Below are 26664 nucleotides of genomic sequence, written 5' to 3'. Positions count from 1 at the left end.
ACAAGCGATGAAATATTTCTTGGTTTTTTTTGTTTGATTTTCTCTTCTGCCTTTTGAGGGGTATTCTTTTGGGTGTGTCTGATATTCAATTTTGAATTTTTCGATATCGAATTGTTTGTTATTCCATAAACTTTTATGGTATGCGTCTGCATTTCTATACATATACAATACGTATTAAGATTATTAGGTTGCACCGATTTTGTGTTTATAGATTTTTGGGAATATTAGTTAACATTAATTCACTAGAATTTTTCTTTCATTTAAATATAACCATTCCAAAGGAGAATGTGTTTTGTGGAAAAAGTGACCCTAAAGCCCGGCATTAAGTGGGATTTAATAGCCATTTTTTCACGTTTACTTTTCTTTAATAATTCATTTTCAAGAAAAGTTAAGTTAACGCTTCATAAAATCCAAAATGTCCAAATTAGGAAATATAGTTGAAATATTTCATTTTCCAAGTACTCCAGCAAATTGAGCAATTTAATAAATAAACGGTAAATAAAATAAAATAAAAATATATTTTCAATTTAAAATATAATTGAACATTTTTTTCGGAAATAATTGGTTTCTATATAAAACGTTATAAAATCACGGCAAAATTTTCAGACAAAAAGCAAGAAATTTTTATTTGAATCGATAGTAGGGGGTCCATGTAATGTTGACCACGACCGCCTCAAATGGTCCATACTTAGGCGAATTTTGACATACTCTTTCCAAGATTTCGGCCGGTATCTTACATATAAATGCTTAAATGTTGTTATCCAATGCTTCAAGTGAAGCAAGTTTGTCTATATACAATTTTTTTTCTGATTCAATCACAAAATTAATTGATCCGAATAATTTTTTTTATTGAAATGTCTTCAATCACGGAAATGAAATCACGTTTTTAATTGGGTATCAAAAAAATATTTGATTAGAAAATTAATTGATTTCATTAGCAAATTTAAATTAACTTTTTAAGTGATGCGCTTTACAGACTATCAGTTATTCCGGACGGAATGTCGGTGTTTGTAAAGAATATTACAGTGTGTCGTATCGATACGACTTGTCGGCGATGACTAAATAATCGGTAAATGTGTTATCGATCCCATAAGCATGCAGCAGTATGGGTATATGCCTTCGGACTTAACTTATAATGTGCACAATATATGGGATATGTTCGATATGAGCAATGTCGTCTGTAAAGCGCATGATTCAATTAAATTTTTAATTTATGTTGATTGCAAAATTCAATTAATTATATAATTAAAAACGAAACTATTTTTAATCACTGTACTATATTTCAATTACTTTATATAATAACTATTTTTAATCCTTTTTACTTTGATTCAAAAATTAATTGTTTAAAAAAAAATAATTATAAATTAAAAAAATATCCATAATTTTTTAACTGACTTACTATTCCGAGTTTGATTAAAAAGTTGATTGCATCAATTAATTTTTTTATTGAAAATTTAAAAATTTTAATCATCGACTTAATTATTGACTTAATGTTTCTAGTTTGATTAAAAGGTTAATAGTATCAATTAATTTTTTAATTGAAAAAGTTTTCAACTTCAATCAACTTTTAAATTGGGAATATTTTTGTAATATTTTTTTCTGTGTAGGCTTGAGCTTTAACGTATCCACACAAAAAAACTACACTGGTAGAAAAAGTTTCGTTATATTAAGGAAATGTGACATTAAAATTAAAATTGAACCAATGAAACAAATTCATTGATATAACGAAATTTTTCTTTATTATAACCAATAATTTGTCAATCAACGAAACGTTTCGTAGTATTAACGAATATTTTCCTTGACTTAATGAAAATATTTCGTTGCACCAATGATAAATAATCGTTGTCTCAATTTTAATGACATTTTCTTTGTGTGTAGTCTAAAAGTCTAAATTCCGCCAAAAAATTTAGATTTTTTACTGTTTGGTGGTAGATTGATAGAATTCTTGACTGCAAAATGTTCCTCTCCAATTTAGAGGTACAATTTTCTATAAAAATGTAATTGAAACAAAATTTTTTATAAAAATGAAATTTTGCAAAAATTTTTGTATAAAAATTAAATTTTACTAAAATTTACTATAGAAATAAAATTTTGCAAAAATTTTCTATAAAAATAAAATTTTACAAGAATTTACTATAGAAATAAAATTTTGCAAAAATGTTCTAAAGAAACAAAATATTGCAATAATGTATAGAAATAAAATGTAAAAATTTGCTATAGAAATAAAATTTTTGCTATAGATATAAACTTTTTGACAAAATTTTCTACAGAAATAATATTTTATACTATACTAACCTCAAAAATTTGATCGAAATCTTTAAAATAAGATTTTTTAATTTGGTAAAATTTTCTTCAAATTTTGTTAGATTATTTTTGGCACGAGTGGCAACCGTGTCTAGGAGGCCAATTGACCGGTCCCGCACGTGAAATAAAATGCTTACCGCACTCGTCTCTCAATACACAAAAAAAAATATTTTTGTATTCAATTACGAGATTAATTGATTCAATTAATTCTTAATTGAAATGTCTAATCACAGAAATTATAGCATCAATCACTAAAGTTAATTAAAAAATTAATTGTTAAAATTAAAAAATTAATCGATGCAATTAATTTTTGTGATTGATTTTTGTTTCAATTAACAATTTTGTTGAACCAATTAAATTTTTAATTGAATATTTTTTAAACTTCAATTAAAACATCAATTTGAAAAATTTTGGTGATATTTTTTTATTCTGTGTAACTCCACGTTATCGCTCCCCATTAACTGTGAATGGTGAGCGATAACGTGGAGTTACACAGATTTTGTACAGCCACCTTTTCCACCTTCTTCGCCGCAGAAAGCCAGTTTGCCTTGAACTGCTGCTCGTCCTTAGCAGTTTTTTGGTCTTCTTTAGGTTTTTCTTGACAATAGCCCAGTATTTCTCAATTGGGCGGAGCTCTGGCGTGTTGGGAGGGTTCTTGTCCTTGGGAACCACCTGCACGTTGTTGGCGGCGTACCACTCGATGGCCTTTTTACCGTAATGGCAAGATGCCAAATCCGGCCAAAACAGTACGGAACAACCGTGTTTCTTCAGGAAAGGCAGCAGACGTTTATTCAAACACTCATTCACGTAAATGGTTGACAGTCCCGGAAGCTATGAAAATGCTGCTTTTCAAGTCACAGGTACAGATGGCTTGCCAAACCAGATATTTCTTTGCGAACTTTGACAGTTTTATGTGCTTGAAAATATCTGCTACCTTTCCCCTTCCTTTTGCCGTATAAAACTCCTGTCCCGGAAGCTGCTTGTAGCCGCTTTGACGTAGGTTTCGTCGTCCATTACCACGCAGTCAAACTTCGTCAGCATCGTCGTGTACAGCCTCCGGGATCGCGCTTTGGCCGTCGTATTTTGTTTATCATCGCGATTTGGAGTCACTACCTTCTTGTAAGTCGATAGTCCGGCACGTTTTTTGGCTCGATGCACGGTTGTAGACGATACACCCAGCTTATTTGCGGCATCTCGGAGAGAGAGGTTAGGGTTTCGCTTAAAACTACCGGCAACTCTCTTTGTCGTCTCAGCGGCTTCCGGTTTTCGATTTCCCCCCGATCCAGACTTCCTGGCTGTCGACAAACGTTCCCCAAACACTTTAATTACATTTGTAACGGTTGATTTGGCAACTTTTAGCGATTTTGCCAGCTTTGCGTGCGAGTAGCTCCGATTTTCGCGATGCGCGAGCAAAATTTTGATACGCTGCTCTTCTTGCTTGGACGGCATTTTGACAACTGAAGAGTGAATTCCAAAATCAAAATAGGAGCAACATTCTATACACACACACACCTTCAAAATGAGGTGTGTTCAGGTTTTTTAAATGCAAAAATTGAAGGAAATACGTCAAGTTTATATTGACCAAATTTTGACCGTATCACCCTTTACGTACCCATTGAGCTATAAATGAGATTCGTTGCTTTAGAAACGCGCGATGAACTTTCTTAACTGAGCACTCATTTCGGCAATAAAATTCAATAATTTGCAAGCTTCGATGGTAAGATGATTCATGGTTAAATTATCGACCACCTTAGTGACAAATTTGCCACTATTTCTAAGCCTTGACTTTTTTGTGCCACTAATTACAATATTTTTTACATTTTGTTGTCACATTTTTGCCATGTTGTGTCACTTTTGTGCAATAGTTTTCGTAAATTTTGATCCTGGGATAATTCGAATGTGATCCGTGTCTTAACATAAAATCGAACTGGTTAGCATGCCCGCCTTGCACACACTATGTCGTGGGTTTGATTCCTGCTTCGACCGAACACCAACAAGTTTTTCAGCGGTGGATTATCCCACCTCAGTAATGCTGGTGACATTTCTGATTGTTTCAAAGCTTCTCTAAGTATTTTCACTGCAATATGGAACGCCGTTCGGACTCGGCTATACAAAAGAGGTCCCTTGTCATTGACCTTAGCACTCAGAGATAATAAGAGGGAAGTTCACCACTGTGGTATCACTGTGGACTGAATAGTCTAAGTGAGCCTGATACATCGGGCTGCCACCTAAACTACATTCAAAATGAAACTAAATTCAATTATCTTATATCTAAGGCACTACATCATTGTAAAATGATTCTTAAATCCTCATAAATAATATTTATGTTATTTTTAGATCAAGAGACTAAGTACAGAATAGCGTCCACCCATACATTTAAAGGTGTTTTTCTATCCAACTATGTTTTTGATTTTTTTGTCGTTCAAACTATCTCGTATTCTATTGACAGAAATGTAATTAAGGATAGTGGCCTTGGCCAGATAATTCAATGACTGAAGTTTCACCCATCCTCTAGCAACAAGGGAATACTTCAATATACTGCAAACCAACATTGAATTTTCTTTATCAAATTCTCTTCTTTCTTTTTTTCGCATTGATAAATTTCTTTCGTTTCGTTTTGTTTGCTTTTTATATAAATTTCTTGATAACATGCCAACGATTATATGGGGATGTGTTTGAGTACGCTCTTTTTTTATGTGTGACTTCTTCCTGTGCTTTTGGCTGATATGTTAGGCAATTTAATGCTGTAATTTCTTCTTAGTAAGCTTAAAAATATGCGAGCGAATGTCGTGAAAGAAGTTCGTAAGCTATTTTAAAATGCGTTTTGTCTTTATAGCCCACTTACAAAGCTAAGCTACACAGAAAAAATTCACGAAAAATATTCCAATTAAAAATTTAATTGAGTTTTAAAAATATTCAATTAAAAATTTAATTGATTCAACAAATTTTTTAATTGAAAAAATCAATCACAAAAATTAATTATATCAATTAATTTTTTAATTGGGTCAACTAATTTTTTAATTGACCTCCAATTATTTTTTTTAAGTGATACTATCATTTCTGTGATTGAAGACATTTCAATTAAAAAATTAATTGGATTAATTATTTTCGTGATTGAATCAGAACATTTTTTTTTGGGTGTACCAGTATCATAACGATAAATGGTGCGATACACAAAACGTTGTGTTCACTTTGCGGTGTTTGAGTGTGCAACACAGAAAAAAAAATTCATCAAAATATTTCCAATTAAAAGCTTAATTGAAGCTGAAAATTTTTTCAATGAAAAAATTAATTGCAACAATTAACTTTTTAATAAAACTAAAAATATTAAATCAATTGACTCAATGATTGAAAATTTTTAAATTTTTAATTAAAAATTAATTGCTATAATTAACATTAATCAATCTCGGAAGACTAAGTTAAATGATTGATTTTTTTAATTTTTAATTAAAAAAATATTTGAAAGAATCAATTTTTTTGATCAAACTAAAAACACTAAATTCAACATTAATAAAAATTTTAATTGAATCAATTTAAAAATTAATTGAAATTTGCTAATGAAATCAATTCATTTTGTATGCCCAATTAATACTATGATTGGTACTATCGTTTTGTGTGATTGCAGACATTCCAATTAAAAAATTAATTGGATCAATTAATTTCGTGATTACATCAGAAAAAAAATCTGTGAATAATTGTCGACTGTCACATTATTACGCTTGATTTGTGTGGTTTCTAGTTTGGCTTACTAGGTAATACTTCGTGTCAATTGCCCTGTACTTATAAACTATTTCTTTATTCGGCTTGTTTGTTGTATTTGTGTCATAATATTTCCATGTAAGGAATGAATCATCATCATTCAAACGCACTCGGTGTTTGGCGATATGAGGCCATGTCATGCATTTAACTCCATTTGAATACAACCATCGACCAACCATCCGGTTGCAAATAGATATGATACAGAGGTTGGTTTTGATATGTTAATATCAGTAACTACTACAAAATGACTCAGACTTTGAAAATGAGAAGAATTAACTGCAAAAAGGGCATGTGTGTTGCACTTTATCTCGCATATGCTTCGTTAGCGGAAATATGTAAAATTTAGTTTGGCCTGGTCGAAGATACACTAAATAAACTACATCCAACGAAATGATATTTTCCTCCGGAACGAAATTTTAGACAAATGAAATACCCTTTGGCAACAAAGTATTTTCTTTAAAAATCCGAAGCCCGAATTTCTGAAAATGTATGCAAAATAATTTTTGGGATACAATTTTTTTTTTCAATAATAAAACACATTTTCATTTTCAAGAAATAAACACATTTTTATTTCTGTATTTTGTTTTTCATAAAATAGAAGCAAATTTTCCTTAATATAAAAGGAAACGTGTTTTAGCTTTAACGAAATAATCTTTAAATTAACCATGAATCTTGAATCTTATCTTCAGTCAATAAAGGGGCCCTAAACCAATTTAACTTAATGGCAATAATTATGTTTTATTTAAAATTTCCCTAATAGCAGAAAGTTTTCTTCACTTTAATAACGTTTTGTATGTCTTTTTTAATAATATTTTTTATTCTCGGTTCCAACGATTTTGTCTTTATTTTAAAAATTTTGGTATTGATTTCGAGCCAAAGAAGCGGAGAATACAAATAAGGATACTTTTAAGACACAATTCTCTTTTAAATTTGGGTTTTGTGTACTTGCTTGTAGGAAGCAAATTTTATTTTTTCGTTTTTTCAGCTTGTTTTCTTCATATGCTATCAACGTCCTTTAAAACCGAGTTATTTTCCAAATTCAGACTCGACTTCCAGTAGAAATTATGCTATGTTTCAAGTAAAAAAAAACGTCTTTAAAGTAAAGTGTTGAAAACGTGTCCTATATTTGAAGGATTTTTTGCTTTGTAGTGAAGATGCAAAAACACAACAAATTTAAAGACAATTTCAATAATTTTAAAGAATTTTTCTGAATTATTAAAGTCAAGTTGAGCTTAGCCCAAAAATGTTTTCTTTCAAATTATGATACCCACTTGTAAGTTAAATCACTTAATTAAAGACAATACGACTTCATTGAAAATTGTATCGACTTTTGGACAAGGAAAAAAACTTTATATTAGAGAAATGCGTCTTCTATGCTAAGCAAAATTTGCATTCGTATTTTAAAGATATGAAATCTTTGACCTCACCACAATATTTTTTTCAGTGTAGTTGTGGAAATTTATGAAAGCAAAATCGACTGTGAAAAACTTTCTTCACAGTCGATAATATAATTTTTACAAAATTTTCTTTATAAAAAAATTTTTGACAAAATTTTCTTTCGAAATAAAATTTTGACAAAATAAAATTTTGACAAAATATTCTATAGAAATAAAATTTGGACAAAATCTTCTATAGAAATAAGCTGAAATCAAAAACAACAATAATGATTGAAGAGTAAACCAACAATAACAAACAAAACGAAGAAATAACATTTTGACTAAATTTTCTATATAAATAAAATTTTGACAAAATTTTCTATATAAATAAAATTTTGACAAAATTTTCTATATAAATAAAATGTTGACAAAATTTTCTATATAAATAAAATTTTGACAAAATTTTCTATATAAATAAAATTTTGACAAAATTTTCTATATAAATAAAATTTTGACAAAATTTTCTATATAAATAAAATTTTGACAAAAATTTCTATATAAATAAAATTTTGACAAAATTTTCTATATAAATAAAATTTTGACAAAATTTTCTATATAAATAAAATTTTGACAAAATTTTCTATAAAAATAAAATTTTGACAAAATTCTAAAGAATAAAATTTTGACAAAATTTTCTACAGAAATACAATTTTGGCAAAATTTTCTATAGAAATAAAATTTTGACAAAATTTTCTATAGAAATAAAATTTTGACAAAATTTTCTATAGAAATAAAATTTTGACAAAAAAAAATTAGATTAAGGGGCTTGTAAGTTATATGAAAAGATGATGTACAGTGGGTGAAAAGATGATTCAATTTGTAAGAGGAAATTTCCCAAATGTTTTCTCCATAAGGAGTTAGCATAAAGGGCCCAAAATTGAGTCATCTCTCCCAGCCAGATCTATACTAAAGGCTGTGGAAAGGTTCATTCGCCCGAACCGAAACATGTACAGTCCAGGCGTGTATAGATTTGTATCTGGCGTTTTCTTTTCAATGGCTCTATTGACCATGTTCCTTAATCTATATCTGTCCATAAAGCTCGAAAAATAATTGTATAATTGACAAAATTTTCTATAGAAATAAAATTTTGACAAAATTTTATATAGAAATACAATTTTGATAAAATTTTCTATAGAAATAAAATGTTGACAAAATTTTCTATAGAAATAAAATGTTGACAAAAATTTTTTATAGAAATAAAATGTTGACAAAATTTTCTATAGAAATAAAATTTTGACAAAATTTTCTATAGAAATAAAATTTTGACAAAATTTTCTATAGAAATAAAATTTTGGCAAAATTTTCTATAGAAATAAAATTTTGACAAAATTTTCTATAGAAATAATATTTTGACAAAATTTTCTATAGAAATAAAATTTTGACAAAATTCTAAAGAATAAAAATATGACAAAATTTTCTACAGAAATACAATTTTGCAAAATTTTCTATAGAAATAAAATTTTGACAAAATTTTCTATAGAAATAAAGTTTTGACAAAATTTAAAAAAAAAATGTTTTGTTAATTTGGTAGATTTTTGGTAAATTTTTTTTTAATTTTGGTACATTATTTGTGGCACTAGTGGCAGAGATAAGTGTAATTCACTTTGTGTTTAGTGATTTATACGAATTCATTCTGATAATCTGATGATTAGTGGATAGTTTCGCTGCAAGTATAGAATGCTGATAAATTTGACTAACATACTTTTCCTCTGTGGGTTAAGCTACTCTTGTAGTATAGTCAACATTTGGTTAACCTGAAATAAAAATATTAATATTTTTTTAACTAAACAAAAGTAAAACGTTTTACACAAATGAAGCATACAATTTTCTAAATTTCCGAATTCCTCACAAAATAGTTCAAAATTTTCTAAAATTTATAATTTCACCAATAATGTGTCCATACTGAACTTCATATGGGGCTAAACATACTTTTGTTTTTCCAATTTTTAACTTCAATTTTTTTCCTTAAAAATAAGAAATTTTCTTAAACAAGTTTATAAATTAATTATCAGATTTCTTAAATTTGTTAAAAAAATATTTACTTATTATTATCATATTATCATATAGTTCGGTTAAAAAATTTTAAAACTAACCTACATTTTCCTTCATGATGGGTTCACTTTTGTAAGTGTTTAGAGTCAAAATTAATTTGAAATGGGTATTTTATTTTGGATTTGTAAAAAGGCATAACATATGTCCCAAAAATAAAATGAAAAACTCAATAAATAAGATTTTATATAACCTAGATTTAAAGTTCGGTTGCTTTCTTAAATAGGTTTACATTTTAAATAAGCCGAGAATCAATACAAATATATTCAAGTGAAGGTTAATATATTTGTATTTAAGAAACCTTTGTTTGAGTGCATGTATAAATTGACAAAATTTCCTTTTTATACTAAGCCTTCTAAATTTGTTTTAACTTGCCTAAAAAATTATTTGGTAAAATATTTTTTTTATTTATAAAATAAACATACAATTTGGTAATTAAATATATAATTTTTTTTTTGCTTTTGTTTAATTTCAGATCGCGAAGATCAATCCATTCTGTGTACTGGTGAATCAGGTGCTGGAAAAACCGAAAATACGAAAAAAGTTATTCAGTATTTAGCATATGTGGCTGCTTCAAAACCTAAAGGTTCTGGTGCGGTAAGTATTTACTATACTAGGTGATCGTCTTCCTCCACAATCTCTCTCACACAAATTTCTATTTTCAATATATCCCTCCAAACAACCAACCACTATCACATAAAAATTATGTGAGGAAAAAAAACAAATAAATTTAAATGGGGTTTAACAAAGAAAATCTATTAAAGGAATTTTTAGTAATTGTCACGTTTATTTGCTCATTTTTTATATTTCTAGTCATAATAAATAATAATGTTCCATATATAGACACATAAAATATTGTTTTTCCAATGTTTGATTTTATTTCGTTCTCCTTAGAAAAAAAAGAATAATAGCTTATTTTATTTACAAGTTTTACAACAAATAATTATTTGCAAAGTGTAATTCTTATGGTGTGCCGCTTTGTTCTTTAGAGTACACCCACAAATGCTCCTTTTTTGCTTGGTTGACAGTGCACTTCTTTTTATGGAAATTTATCACTATGTTGTTATAAAAATTCAAAAATATTAAAAAAGTAGTTACAACAATGTCATCATAAGGTTTCGTTACTTCTTAATTTATAAAATTTATTTTTTTCTTTTTTGATGTTGAGGCATCTTTATTTAAGTATCCTAGTTTTATCCTCAAGTATATACATTTTTTGTATTATGGACAATTCTAAAATATAGTCCAAAACGTTCTCAACCTTTTGAATTTTCATATTTTCCCAAATTTACTTTATAGAGCAAACGACTACTTTCTATTATTTAACATATGGGCAAAGTCAATTTCTAACTTTGAAATTGAGAGTTAATAAATTCGAAATGTCCAAGCTGAAGAAAAAACAGATACCAAACACACCGCTTCAGTTACAATTACAAAAATATTGTTGTGAGTACACACAAAAAAATTTCACGAAAATTTTTCCAATTAAAATTTTAATTGAGTTTTAAAAAATATTCAATTAAAAATTTAATTGATTCAACAAATTTTTTAATTGAAACAAAAACCAATCACAAAAATAATAGTATCAATTAATTTTTTAATTGGATCAATTAACTTTTTAATTGACCTTCAATTAATTTTTTAATTGATACTATCATTTCTGTGATTGAAGACATTTCAATTAAAAATTAATTGGATCAATTAATTTCGTGATTGAATCAGAAAAAAATTTTTTTGTGTGTACAAAGATTTCTTATCTTTGAAATACAAATCCGAGTTTTAATTAGCAAGCAAGATACATTTCTCTGATACAAAGGGGAAACCCTTTACGAAAAGTCAATAAACTTTTCAATGAAGATATTTTATTCGTAGAGTTAGGAGATTCTACATAAAACGTGTGTATCTTTACACAAAAAAAATCTATAGAACAGAGATTAAATTGTTGTTTTGGAAATAAATCTTCATAGGCTCACTTAGACTATTCAGTCTATTGTGATAGCACAAGTGGTGAACTTCTTCTCTCCTATAAATAAGTGGTGCCCGATGCTATATTTAGCTCAGTAATAAGGGACCTCCTTTTTATAGTCGCGTCCGAACGGCGTTTCACATTACAGTGAAACAACTTAGGGAACACTCAGAAAAGTCACCAGCATTGCTGAGAGGGGATGATCCACCGCTGAAAATCTTTTTGGTGTTTCGTCGCAACTAGGATTGAACCTAGACGCTTTGCAAGCAAGGCGAGCATGCTAACCATTGTACCACGGTGGCTCCCATCGAAATATTTGGAACCGGGTAAATTTTTAATTGAAACAAAAATCAATCACAAAAATTTGTTGTATCAATTAATGTTTTAATTGGATCAATTAATTTTTTAATTGACTTTGGTGATTGATACTATCATTTATGTGATTGAAGACATTTCAATTAAAAATTACACTAAAAAAAGTGAACTCTCTATTTCACTAAAGCCAATTTAACTTTATTTTAGTTCATGTAATTATTACGTTTGAAGAAAGTTTCCTCTACTCTAATAATTTTTTGTGTACGTTAGTTAAATTAACTAAAGGGTGATTTGTTAAGAGCTTGATAACTTTTTTTTAAAAAAAACGCATAAAATTTGCAAAATCTCATCGGTTCTTTATTTGAAACGTTAGATTGGTCCATGACATTTACTTTTTGAAGATAATTTCATTTAAATGTTGACCGCGGCTGCGTCTTAGGTGGTCCATTCGGAAAGTCCAATTTTGGGCAACTTTTTCGAGCATTTCGGCCGGAATAGCCCGAATTTCTTCGGAAATGTTGTCTTCCAAAGCTGGAATAGTTGCTGGCTTATTTCTGTAGACTTTAGACTTGACGTAGCCCCACAAAAAATAGTCTAAAGGCGTCAAATCGCATGATCTTGGTGGCCAACTTACCGGTCCATTTCTTGAGATGAATTGTTCTCCGAAGTTTTCCCTCAAAATGGCCATAGAATCGCGAGCTGTGTGGCATGTAGCGCCATCTTGTTGAAACCACATGTCAACCAAGTTCAGTTCTTCCATTTTTGGCAACAAAAAGTTTGTTAGCATCGAACGATAGCGATCGCCATTCACCGTAACGTTGCGTCCAACAGCATCTTTGAAAAAATACGGTCCAATGATTCCACCAGCGTACAAACCACACCAAACAGTGCATTTTTCGGGATGCATGGGCAGTTCTTGAACGGCTTCTGGTTGCTCTTCACTCCAAATGCGGCAATTTTGCTTATTTACGTAGCCATTCAACCAGAAATGAGCCTCATCGCTGAACAAAATTTGTCGATAAAAAAGCGGATTTTCTGCCAACTTTTCTAGGGCCCATTCACTGAAAATTCGACGTTGTGGCTCGTTAGTAAGTCTATTCATGATGAAATGTCAAAGCATACTGAGCATCTTTCTCTTTGACACCATGTCTGAAATCCCACGTGATCTGTCAAATACTAATGCATGAAAATCCTAACCTCAAAAGAATCACCCTTTAAACCCGAGGAAAAAAATGTACACAAATGAAGGATAACGATTAACTAAATTCGTGTCTTCCGCAAAATAGTTCAATATTTCTTTAAATTTGTAAATTTTACTACAACTGCGTTCATTATGTCCAATAAATTTTCTTGAATTTGTCGAAAAATATTTGCTTATTTTTATGACATCGGCGTGATGCCAGCGTTTGTTATACTGTTTAGTTAAAATTTTCTCAAAATATTCAAAATTTTCTAAAATTAACCGAAATTTTTCTTCCTGGTGGGTTCACTGTTTTTTTAGTGTAATTGGATCAATTAATTTCGTGATTGAGGAGAAAAAATATTTGTTTGTGTGCACGAATAAATGCTTCAATGTTGTTCTCCAATGCGCCAATTGAAACGTGCTTGTCTGTACAGACAAGAGCTTTAACATAGCCCTATGCAAGACAAGCTCATGCATTTTGGGCAAATGGGATGGATATCATCTCACGGTAGATCTCACCATTCACTCTTAAAAAGTATGGTCCGTTGATGCCACCAGCCCATAAACCCCACCAAACTGTGGATTTGGTTGCTTTTGCAATGTTTCTGACCGATTTTAACTCAAATTCGACGTACCCATTCAGCCAAAAATTAGCTTAGTCGCTGAATATAATTTTTCGATACGATGCGCGCATTTTAATAGTAAAATTAAATCATATCCATGTATTGTTCGTTTGTAAGACAATTCATGGTTAACTTATAGACCAACCTGCAGATGTTTGACATTTAAACAAAACACGAAACGTGCGTCTGCTTTTTAAACCAGTGTTGCCTAAGAGATAGTACACAGAAAAAAATTAAATTGTTGTATAGGAAGAATGAACTACCTCGTGCGATTGAACTAAATTGTACTCCACATTTTGAGATTTTCACAAAGCGTCGTTTAAAGCAGGAACATTTCCTGCCCTGGTGTATTTTTAACTGCACTTCACGAATTTATACCCTCCCATAGAAGAAAAATAAACTAAAATTAAATTTTTCATAATTTTTCTACTAATTGTTCATTTTTCATAAAAATTTCTTTTATTTTAAAGAAAATTGTCCTTAATATCGTGTAAATTAGTGTTCTAAATTTTAGGTTGCATAATGCTTCATATTAGGCCAATATTTTTTTTTTTTGCAGTGTGTTAACAAGTGCGTTTATCAAAACTTACTACATGCATTGAAGAGATTTATTTATTAAACGTTAGTGTTTGTCCAAAATTTCTACCTAGTCCAATTAGAGATGAATCTTAATTTTAACCAGCATTATTAAAAATTAATTAACTTGTATTAACTCCTCTTGTCATTTTTTCACATCATCGCATCTGTCATAAATAATAAATAGATTCTCATAGATTGATACACTCGCTGAGGTGGTAAATAGCCGTTGTCGTGTTATTGTTTCCTCTCAATTAAGCATTTAATTAGTGGAGAATATGTAACACAAAATTGAAACGCATCTAAACGATAGAATTTTGATTTTTTTCCAAGCCACTTAAAATTCTCCGTATGGTCAATAAAAATTTTACTGTGATTTTTTTGCTTATTGATGCTGAGAAGCAGCAACATGTATTTCTGCTACATTGTGCTCGTTTAAGTATTCAAGTACACATCTAAACATCTCGTCAAATGTCCAAGTACAAAGTGTAGAAAAAAAACAACAACAATTACACACACATGCACATACACACGCACATACACACGCAAGTTCATTGCTAAGCGACAGAAATGGCAGTCTCAAAAAAAGCATAGAATATGGCATTGTTAAGAGAAAAAGGCGCATGCGTGCACGTCAATTGTCAATAAATTTTAATTGAGTATTTAGTCATAGCCTAATGAACAAGTGACAAGAGGGGGCCGGGGATAGGAGGGTGAGTTACATGTAATTCTGATTATCAATATTCCTCGCTAAAAATCATAACTTTTAACGCTCCGCTAAACTAACTCTCCTCTCCACAACGCAAAAGAAGTTTTAGCCAAATTTGTCTTAAAATGAATGAAACAATGGATGTTTTGTTTAGATGAATTATTACCGAAACAAACAAAAAAAAAATGTCCATGAATGAATTGTGAACAATTAGTAGACTTTTTCGTATTTTTTGGCAATTGAAACGTTTTTTCCCATATTCATAGAATTATTTGGGTTAGATTTTTTTTCGTGTGATTGGCGTGTGACCCAAACCAATATCCAAGTCCAAGTTTCCTTTTTAGGCAAGGCTCTTTCAAGCCATCTAACAAAAATTCATAGGTTTTTTCTAGAGTTTTTTTTTTATGTTTTCATCAATTAGAGGTAATATTTTTTACTATAGTAAATAAAGTTGCAATTTTTATACTATAATAATCACGTAATCGATTATGGCAATGTTTAGTTTGGTTTCATTTTTTTTTGTATTCGAATCACACTTAAAGTTTTAGTAGCTTTTTAGTATTTATTGTCTATTTATTAATAAGAAAAATTGATTTGTAAAAATGATTTACCTTATATAGTTAAACATAAAATTTTGGTGAGAATCTAATCAAACTTTAGATGGCATTTCATAAGGCTTCATTGGTCTTTAACTATCAGTGATTGAGTCAATTTAAGCAAGGACGTTTTAGCATTCTTTTGAAGATTTTGAAAAAAATTAAACTGTTTTTGGGAAAAATGAACTACCTCGTGTGATAATTGAATTAAATTGTACTCCATTTTTTGAGATTGAGATAATTTACTGACATTATTGTCTTTTTAATCATCATTTCCGAATTTCTTCTTTCTTATTAACCACGCTTTTGTTCTTTTGTACTATTTTTGAGAGTTGTGCGAAAAAAAAATCTTCTGTTACCTTTAGCATATAACTTATGGGTATTTTATGGGTTATTTAAATTGATACGTTTAGTTCGTAAAATTTTTGAGACATTGGAATAAAGAACATTTCATTGGAAAATTTTCTTAACATTATTAAAAATAAATTTAAAAAAATATTGCTTTAATCATAAGTTAATTTCATCATCAGTTTACCAACGGAGATTTTTTCTGTATCCACTTTCTTTTCAATAAGTATTTTCAGATAAGGTTAGGTTATGGTAGGTATAGTGGCAGTGGCAGCCCGATATTTCAGGCTCACTTAAATAGACAATTCATTCCATTGTCATAGCACAGTGGTGAACTTCTCTATTATCACTGAGTGCTGCCCGAATCTACGTTTAGCTCAATGACAAGGGACCTCCTTTAATAGCCGAATCCGAACGGCTTTGAAACACTCAGAAATGTCACAGGCAATACTGAAAAACTTTTTGGTGTTCGGTCGCAATTGGGGTAGAAGTCACCAGGGCTGTGGAGTCGGAGTCTGAAGATTTTGCTGGAGTCGGAGTCGGAACCGGAGTCGTAGAAAATTTGCTCGACTCCGACTCCGGCGAAACAAACTTTAAAAAATCTTCCTATCTTTATAACTAAAGAAATATTTCGACAAACTAGATTCCATTAGAGTTTTTAATCGAACAACGGAAAACGAAGTAATGGATTTCAGGCCATTCAAAGTGTATTTATATGAGTGAAATTTCACGGTGATGTAAAAGGTATCGATTTTTGACCATATATGTACTCTTGATAAAGGTACAATTTTGCTATATTGCAGTAGAATCTAACGTTCTAATTTTATTGGCAGGCATACCGAGTTCGAAGATGGGTCATACCGGACAATTTTGCGATATAGCACCCACATACAAAACCATCTTCTGATTTGTTTTAAGAAGTTTTTTCCCAGTCTAAAATTTTCATAAGATTTGTCAGAAATTTTGAGTTATTTGAGATCCATAAATAAATGTGGAAATTTCCTGTCGGCCCAGATTTTGTATATGGAGATAATTACTTGAGAAATCTCCATATACACCCGGTGTCCTTGGAAGCTGTAATTTTAAATTAAACCTCTGCCAACGTGCCATCTGAGACAGTCTTTTGGGAGAATGTTTGTTTCATCAAAGCCACTCGAAATTCTTTACATTAAATTAATGGCCTATAATGTCCATAACTGATAGACCATTTATAAATCGATGTTTCACCATTTCATTTCTACAGAAACAATATTCGTAACTGTCCAGCTATTCCTGTTATCTGTTGTATGGTAGTGGTTATTTAAAATTCCGCCCGTCCTAATTTTTGGCAGTTTATGTTTGTTTTCTATATCCGACACATTACATTTTTTAACATCCAAACTTTCTATCTGATTAGCCCGACATTTTGATTTCTGTGTATTTGTCTTTTTTATATAGATTTATTTTTTATAAAATGCCTATTTTACTTCTTAAACTTCTGGAAGCCTAATTATGTTTTGAAAATTTTTGATTTTATAAATACATATTCTTGATATTGTTGTTATCTACCCATATTTTGATGTGGTCTCTATATAGTCTTGTGTCGTATTTTAATTTATTGGCCTGAAATTAATATGTAGAGTTCTTTACATCCCTGAAATGCTGAGATTTGTCGTCGAGTCGTATCAAAATTTAAAATTAGGGTTCTTTAGGACATATAAACACATATGGCAAAATAGAATACTTATATCGGTCTATTTTTGGAACACTACACCTTAAAATTACAATTGGAATACTGTTAAAATGAGATTTATGTACACCACCTGGAGTCGACTCCGGAGTCGGAGTCAAGGCTAATAAGAAATGCTGGAGTCGGAGTCGGAGCCGGAGTCGAGCAAAATTGACTCGACTCCACAGCCCTGGAAGTCACGATGCTCCCATTTTTACATTAAGATTTAAAATCTTAAACTGAAAAAAATCGTATAATTACAACGAATATATAACCTACACTAAAAAAATTACTTGGATCCAAAGATTTTGACCTTCCCTTACGGATTTTGGTATTGATTCCGAGCCAAAGATGCGACTTCTTTAACATAAAAAAAATTTTAGCGACCTATCCGCCTTTAAATTTAGGACCATTAAAATCAAATTAGGATACAGATCTCATTTATCAAATTTGCATTCTCTTTTCGCGGTGTATTAATAAAGGTACTCACGCACAAACAAATGTCAGTTTAAAAATCCAAATTATAATATAAGTAAAATTTATTTTGTTATTTACAAAAAAAAGCTTTAAACGAAAGACGCTAAATCCTCAAAATAAGTCTTAGCCTATATTTGAAGCGTTTTTATCTTAAATCTAAAGTTTCAATATTTCAGTTAATTTAAGGACAATTTCTTTATATCAAAAATGTGTTTCTTTACTTTAAGGAAAATTAGCCTTAGTTCAAAGACATGGTACTTATTTACAAAATTTGTGTCCTAAATTTAATGAAAAACAATTTTTGAAGCAAAGATCATAAACTTTATTTTAATTAGAATTTCATTATATTAAAGAAATTTGTCCTTAACATTTTGTAAATTTCGCATCCTAAAATTTTGGTTGCGTAATCTTTAATATCACGTAAATATTTTTTTCAGTGTAACATTTCGAATTATCTCTACCGTGAGGGTACAATTGGAGATAACTTTATAAAAAGTTTGTAAAATTTGTTTAAAATAATTTTTAATTAAATTTAGGATATAGACCTTGAAATTTACTGCCTTGATTTAATATAATAATATAAGTTCTTCCCAATACATTTTTTGCCAAAGTATATCCAAGAATGTTCTTCCATATTAAAAATATGTACTTAATATGAAGAACCAGCCTATATATTGGAACAAGCAATTTACACATAAGTAAACATTTCTTTAAAATTATGAAAATTTAATTAAAATAAAGTTTATAGTCTTTGCTTCAACATTTTTTGTTATTAAATTTTAAGACATAAAGGTAAGAAATTTGCGTCACACCGTTAAAGGCGTATGCGTTTGAACTAAGGCAAATTTGCCTTAAAGTAAAGAAGCACATTTTTAATTTAAGGAAATCACCCTTAAATTAACTGAAATATTGAATCTGTAGATTTGCGATAAAAACGCTTCAAATGTAGGCTAAGGCTTATTTTGAGGATTTAGCATATTTGGTTTAAAGTTATTTTGGAATCAAGAAAACATTTTTTTACTTTGAACTATCCATTATAACATGGATTTTTAAACTGGTGTGATTAGCTTTATTTATATATCGCGAAAAGAGAATAAAAATTCCTAATTTTATTGGTCCTCGACTTAAATACAGATAGGTCGCTATCAATACCAAAGGGAAGGTCAAAATCTTTGGATCCAAGTAAACTTTTTTTAGTGTCTACACCCAGAAAAAAGTGACCCCTTCCTTAAGTTAAAATGAACTAATTGTGAAGAAACTTGAACTTCGTATAACGCCAAAGACATTTTTATTTATTTTTTTTTTTGAACGATGTGATTTTCGTTGAAATTAGGTAGAATGCATTCCATATATTAGTTAACATTTTCCTATATTTATGTACCACTTTACTACAGAATGAAAAAAATTAACTGAATTGAATTCATATATGGAATGATTTTATTGAACTTTTTTCATTCATTGGGACAAATCTTAGATATTTGTGGTAAACCTTTTTACTTCAAACTTAGAACTGCTTACCTTCATTTTTAAATACAATTTTATTTATTTATATAGGCAATTTTTTCTTCAATAAAATACACGTTTTATTAATATATTAAATATATTTATTAAGAATCAACAGCATCGACTGGCCTTGAAATATTAGTTTATTATTCCACTATTTCCAATTTCCATGTAATGTCATCAACTGTAAAACGCATTTTTCCTTCTTCTTGTACCTTTCACTTTTAATAAGTTGATGCGTAGCGAGTTTGTCCTCCTTTTACAATTTCAATATCTACAAATAAAAAAAAAATTATAAACCAATTTTTTTCACAAAAGGTTAGCGTCACTGAATGTTACCTGTTAATTGAAGATTCCAAAATGAAGACGAATGAAAGGGTTGTTATTTTGTTTTCTTTCTTTATACACCATCACGAACATACTTTTTTCTAACTAATTTAAAATAACAAATATTTTATATATTTTATTTGTTATTTATTATATTATTTTACTATATTATTTTTTAACAGTCCCTCCGTATACCATAACAACGCGATTCCAACTAAGAAACAACCCTAAATACTAAAATATTTTCCTATGCCAAGTGTTATTCGTATGTATGATAAGCTTTCTATAATAAATGAAGTCAGAATTATCATTTTATAGGAACTTTTACTAAATGTGAGGAAACTTGGTTTTAGTTCGGATTTTGTTTATTTTTACGAATGCTTTGTTATCAGTAGTAAATTCTTGTTCAGTAGTAAATTCTTATACCCAGCGAAGAAAACTGTATTAGTAAAATTCCATGCCTTATTCTAGTTAATGAACTATTCCTAACTGCTTTAAGTTTAGGATTTTTTACTGAAGCAAGTAAATTTTATTATTTTAAACAAAAATTTAACTTAATGGAAATAAATTGGCTAAACTAAATTGATGAACATTTTTTCCTTTAGTTCCGAAGGCACTTTTTTCTTGATGTAGGAGATGATCATATTCCTCCTATGCGTGTAGTTTGGAGTTAAAATTTTTGAAAATTTCATATTAATAAATCTAAACATATTGTAAAAACTATTTTATTTATATTGTAAAAACTATTTTTATTTAGCGTACAAAGACTACATTAAAAAAATTTCTTAGATTCAAAGATTTTGGCCTTCACATAAGGACAAATATAGGAGAAGCGACCCAACTTTAAATCTACGATGTATAAAGAAATAAAAAAAAAATTATGATGTATAAAACTGAGCTCATTTACAAAACTTTCCATTTTCTTTTTGAGATATTAACAATTCACGAACATAAATATCAGTTTATAACATCTAAATACACCTTAAAGAAAAAAAAAACATTTTCTTGTAAAACCACTTTAATCTATTCTTCAAAAGCAATATTTAAATATAGAAACTGATTTTGAATTGAAACCATTTAATTTGAAATATTTATTCCAATACTATTACCAAAAAATAAAAATTTCCTCTTACATTCCCTGAAATTTTCTTCTATTCCTTAACATTGTACCAAACAACTATTTGCTTCCACCAACCGTTAAGAGGCACACGACCGACGTTTTTTTTTCAAAAACCCGCTTTGTATCTCTGGAGATTTAAAAATTATTTTCAATTAGGCTCAGGCATGATGCCACACGATCATGGCACAACGCCATCACTGTGATCATCCCCATAATAATAATAATGATGATGGTGATCATCAGCGCCATCATTATTGTCTTTTATGCCAGTGTCATCAGCTCCCACCACAAATTATCAAGGCAGTGGAACATTCATCCATGCACTTGTATATTAGTAGGGTGATAAGGAACTACCAACCCCCTTGGTTTTTGTTTTCAAATACTATCTATTATTTGTTGTTGTTTTTTTTTTTCAAATGGGCAAAAAATATATATTTGTGAACCCTCCTCACCATATGTAGTCTAATTGGTGGCGTCGTTTGTAGACTATGCCCGTCCTGCCCTCAGACCTCAGTGTTGGGCGCCATAATGCTAAACAATTAATATGTTTGTATATAGGCGGTCGTTGCTGTTGTTGTTGCTACTTTGAAATTAGTTTCAATAAAAATTTGTCTTTTTTGTGGCAAATGATGAATGTGTATATTTTTTAATTTTTATTTTACTTTTTATTATTTTAATTTTTTTTAAAGGTTATCAAAATTTATTCGAACGTTGAGTATATTTCAAAGGTTTTTTCCTCTTTTTATTTGATATTACAGTAGTTTTCAATGTGGTACATTAAAAAAGGTCTCGATATTGGTGATCCGGAAATGCGAAAACGCACCACCATACACTGTAAAATATTTACTTAGAAAAATTATTCATTTCCAAAGATTTTGTGTTTATTTTAATAAATGTGGGATTAATTCAGTCATTCATAAACTTCTTAGCCAAAACTTAAAATTCCAAGTTCGAACTCAAGTTTTTTTATTTTATATTAATCCAAAACTCAATATCTTAGTTAATTAAAATTTTTTTACCTAAAATGTTTTTCGTTACTTTGAAGAAAACAACATTAAACATATATTGTTATTAGGCCAATATATTTTTCAGTGTACAAGGAGCGATCCGGATATCCTTAGATTACATTGAAATTCCCTTTGATGAGTGTAGAAGATACCTCGGAGTTGAATTGGACAGAAATCTGGAAGCTCTGTATTGAAGAAAAGTCTAGGAAAGCTACAATTGCGTTGTACACTGGAAAAAAGTGATATTAAAAATTACGCAACCTAAATGTTAGTATGGAAATTTACACAATATTAAAGAAAAATTTCTTTAAAATAATCAAATTTTAATTAAAATAAAACTGTTTATTAAAGTTAGGGCACAAATTTTGGAAATATGCATCCCTCCGTTAAAATCGTATGTCTTTGAACTAAGGCAAATTTACCTTAAAGTAAAGAAACACATTTTTGATTTAAAAATCGTCCTTAAATTAACTGAAATATTGAATTTAAGATAAAAACACTTCAAATATAGGCTACGACTTATTTTGAGGATTTAGCATCTTTGGTTTAAAGTGTTTTTGGAATAAAGAAAACTTGTTTTTACTTTGAACTATCTATTATAATTTAGATTTTTAAACGGGTATTTGTTTGAAAATTCCATAAGTGAGATCTGTATCCTAATTTTAATTTTATTGATCCTAGATTTCTTTGTTTTAAAGAAGCCGCATCTTTGGCTCGAAGCAATACCAAAATCCTTAAGGGAATGTCAAAATCTTTGGATCCAATTAAACTTTTGTTTTAGTGTACCGCGTAAAACGGCAATAGCGAAATAGTGAGGGCTAAAACCAAGAAAATCGCTGTGGTCGAAGAAATGCACTGGAACGGAGCGGTATTAGAAAATGTCGAGTTTTAGTCGTAATATTTTTTAGGTCGGTTTTGAAATTAATAAAATTTTTCTATACACACCAAAAACAATATTTTTTGTCTTCAATCACGAAATTAATTGATCCAATTAATTTTTAATTAAAATGTCTTCAATCACAGAAATGATAGTACCAATCACCAAAGTCAATTAAAAAATTAATTCATACAATTAATTTTTGTGATTAGTTTTTACTTAAATTAAAAAAATTTGTTGAATCAATTAAATTTTTAATTGAATATTTTTTAAAATTCAATTAAAATTTGAATTGGAAAACTGTTGGTGATATTTTTTTTCTGTGTAGCAGACTTTATATATTTAAACTTAAAAGAAAATATGACTTAATTACGGAATTCCTAGATATTAGATCCGACTATAACATAAATATTTTATCTTAAAATTTAGTACATCCAATCATTTTAATTACCACAATATTCTTATGTGCTTAGTGTACATCATTTGTAACATTTCAAAGTCCACCTGACCTTGTCTGACCGTTATATATTTTGTAAAGGGTGATTTGTTAAGAGCTTGATAACTTTTTTTTAAAAAAAAAACGCATAAAATTTGCAAAATCTCATCGGTTCTTTATTTGAAACGTTAGATTGGTCCATGACATTTACTTTTTGAAGATAATTTCATTTAAATGTTGACCGCGGCTGCGTCTTAGGTGGTCCATTCGGAAAGTCCAATTTTGGGCAACTTTTTCGAGCATTTCGGCCGGAATAGCCCGAATTTCTTCGGAAATGTTGTCTTCCAAAGCTGGAATAGTTGCTGGCTTATTTCTGTAGACTTTAGACTTGACGTAGCCCCACAAAAAATAGTCTAAAGGCGTCAAATCGCATGATCTTGGTGGTCAACTTACCGGTCCATTTCTTGAGATGAATTGTTCTCCGAAGTTTTCCCTCAAAATGGCCATAGAATCGCGAGCTGTGTGGCATGTAGCGCCATCTTGTTGAAACCACATGCCAACCAAGTTCAGTTCTTCCATTTTTGGCAACAACAAGTTTGTTAGCATCGAACGATAGCGATCGCCATTCACCGTAACGTTGCGTCCAACAGCATCTTTGAAAAAATACGGTCCAATGATTCCACCAGCGTACAAACCACACCAAACAGTGCATTTTTCGGGATGCATGGGCAGTTCTTGAACGGCTTCTGGTTGCTCTTCACTCCAAATGCGGCAATTTTGCTTATTTACGTAGCCATTCAACCAGAAATGAGCCTCATCGCTGAACAAAATTTGTCGATAAAAAAGCGGATTTTCTGCCAACTTTTCTAGGGCCCATTCACTGAAAATTCGACGTTGTGGCTCGTTAGTAAGTCTATTCATGATGAAATGTCAAAGCATACTGAGCATCTTTCTCTTTGACACCATGTCTGAAATCCCACGTGATCTGTCAAATACTAATGCATGAAAATCCTAACCTCAAAAGAATCACCCTTTATAAGGCACACTTAAAAAAAGTGAACCCTATATAGCATTAAAGCCAATTCTATTTGAGTTCATGGAGTTACTATGTTTAATACTTTTTTGCGTACGTTAGTTAAATGAACTAAAAAAGGGGGAAAAAAGAGTTCCGAATTTCTTAATATTCTTACATATTATTTACCAATAATGCGCTCATCCTGAACTTCGTATGGCACTACAGACATTTTTGCAATTTTGTGAAATCGGCGTGGCATCTGCATTTTAGTTACAATTTTCTAAAATTAACCTAATTTTTATAAAATCAACTAAAAATTTGCTGTGTTTTTTGAGTGCAATTATTTTCCTTTTTTTTAAATGAACTCTCAAAATCTGTGTGTGTTGTGTTCTTATTGTAATCAAATCATAAACCGAACATTTAAACTTTGGTTATATGGTGAAGTTCATGTACATTGTGTTTCTGTTTTGTATTTTATTATTATTATTTTTTTTTTTGCTCTAACAACATACCGTTTACGCTTTTAATATGACAAGACAGATGACACCTTTTATGAAGCGCGTAAGGTTTTCTTGAATGATTCACGTTTGAAAAATTCTCCAAGTTATTTATTACCGCTTGGGTGCTGCTGCTGTTGTTTTTTTTCTGGAATGCCTGTTTTTGGCTGGAATGTCTTACACAAACAAATGACAAAATAAATACAACTCTTTTTTTTGTACTTTTTTGCTATTTTTCCTTTAGCGTTTCGTTTTTTCTCTTATTTTTGTTAACTGCCAAGATAAGTTTTTTTTTGTCTTAAGATTTTATTATTACTTGTATCTGGTGTTATTTTAGATCCATAAAGAGATGTGTCGAGTGTTATATTCTCTACACTCTTAAAAAAGTTTACTTGGATCCAAAGATTTTGACCTTCCCTTAAGGATTTTGGTATTGACTCCGAGCCAAAGATACGGATTTTTTAAAATAAAGACATTTTTAGCGACTTATCTGGTTTTAAATCAAGGATCAATAAAATTAGAATTAGGATACAAATTTCATTTATCGAATTTTCATTCTCTTTTCGCTGTGTATTAATAATGCGTTTCGTTTTTTCTAATTTTTGGTAACTGGCAAAATAAGTTTTTTTTGTTTTAAAATTTTGTTATTACTTCCCAGCAAAAAAAAGCGTCGCCAAAAAAGTAGTGAAAATGTTCTTTTTGGATCCGGAAGTCATAGGACGGATGCCCACCTTTTCTACAGCCTTTGTACTGAATTTGCATCACTTTTTAAGGTGTGATCTAAATTCAGTGTTTTGGATGTGAATTAAAAAAATTTGTGATATTTAAAAAAAATTTATAATTTTTTTGATTTGCATTTTAATGCATTCAAACGCTTGTCTGAAACGTTTCACCTCAAATATTTTCAAAAATTCCCAATTTTTCTAGAATAGATTTAGTATTTTTATCACAAAAATTTGAATAATTTGTTCTATTTTATTAATTCCTACTCTGTTTTTAACCTATTTGAAACAAAAAAAGATTAAAATAACCCATTAAAAATATGAAAAACGGGTTATAAAAATTGAATTAAAATAACTGCCGGTGTAGTTAAAATAAAGAACAACTTTGGGAGGTAATTTTTGGAAGTGCTTTTAAAGTTGTGCCTTTAGAAGAACTTCCAAATTTTTTTTCTGGGTTGTATCTGGTATTATTGTAGATCAAGCGTTATAGACCGACCTTTTTGGTTTTACTTTTTGCGACGCACATACACTGAAAAAACGAGTTTTCCTGGGAAACGAAGTTTTGTTTTGTTACTCAAAAATGTTCTTCAAAGGCACACCAAAAAAAAAGTTTACTTCAATTCAAATATTTTTGCCTTCCCTTAAAGATTCGTTTGGTATTTATTCCGAGCCAAAGATGCCGCTTCTTTGAAATAGTCATGTTTTCGGGAATTTTCTACCTTTAAATCTAAGCTCTATACATTTAAAATTACGATAAGTCTTTATTCATCGAATTGTCGTTCTATTTTTGCGTTGTATCAACAAAGGTAGTAATGTGCAAATAAATCTCAATTTAAACCCCCAACTTATAGCAGATACATCAAAGTAAAAAATGTTTTCTTAATTAAAAAAAAAAAAAACTTAAATAAAAGATGCGAAATCCTCAAAATAATTAAAGCTTTTCCAAAGATTCCATATAACAGTTTTCATTTTCTTTACTTTAAGGGAAATTGGTTTTACGTCATAGACATACGACTTTAATGGAGGGACGCAGATTTCAAAGATTCGTGTCTTAAAATTAAAGAAAACATTTTTTAAAGCAAATATTATAAATTTTGTTTTAATTAAAGTT

At 29.7% G+C, this 26664-nt stretch overlaps 1 protein-coding gene across 8 annotated transcripts in view; it reads left to right on the top strand.

Annotated features, from left to right (window-relative positions):
* Window positions 1-26664, top strand: part of zip (myosin heavy chain 10) — a 143524-nt gene that overhangs the window by 91958 nt on the left and 24902 nt on the right. For all 8 annotated transcript variants that reach the window (XR_012723663.1, XM_075313291.1, XM_075313287.1 and 5 more), the window contains exon 5: window positions 10024-10145. Coding sequence is in view for 7 of the 8 variants with exons in the window: in XM_075313291.1 (XP_075169406.1) it covers window positions 10024-10145 (122 nt within the window). In the remaining variant the exon portion in view is untranslated. The remainder of the gene's footprint in view (window positions 1-10023; window positions 10146-26664) is intronic.

Source organism: Haematobia irritans, chromosome 5, assembly GCF_050003625.1.
Source record: "Haematobia irritans isolate KBUSLIRL chromosome 5, ASM5000362v1, whole genome shotgun sequence".
Lineage (NCBI taxonomy): Eukaryota > Metazoa > Arthropoda > Insecta > Diptera > Muscidae > Haematobia > Haematobia irritans.
Note: the sequence above shows the minus strand (reverse complement) of the source record. Positions and strands in the feature narration are given on the sequence as shown.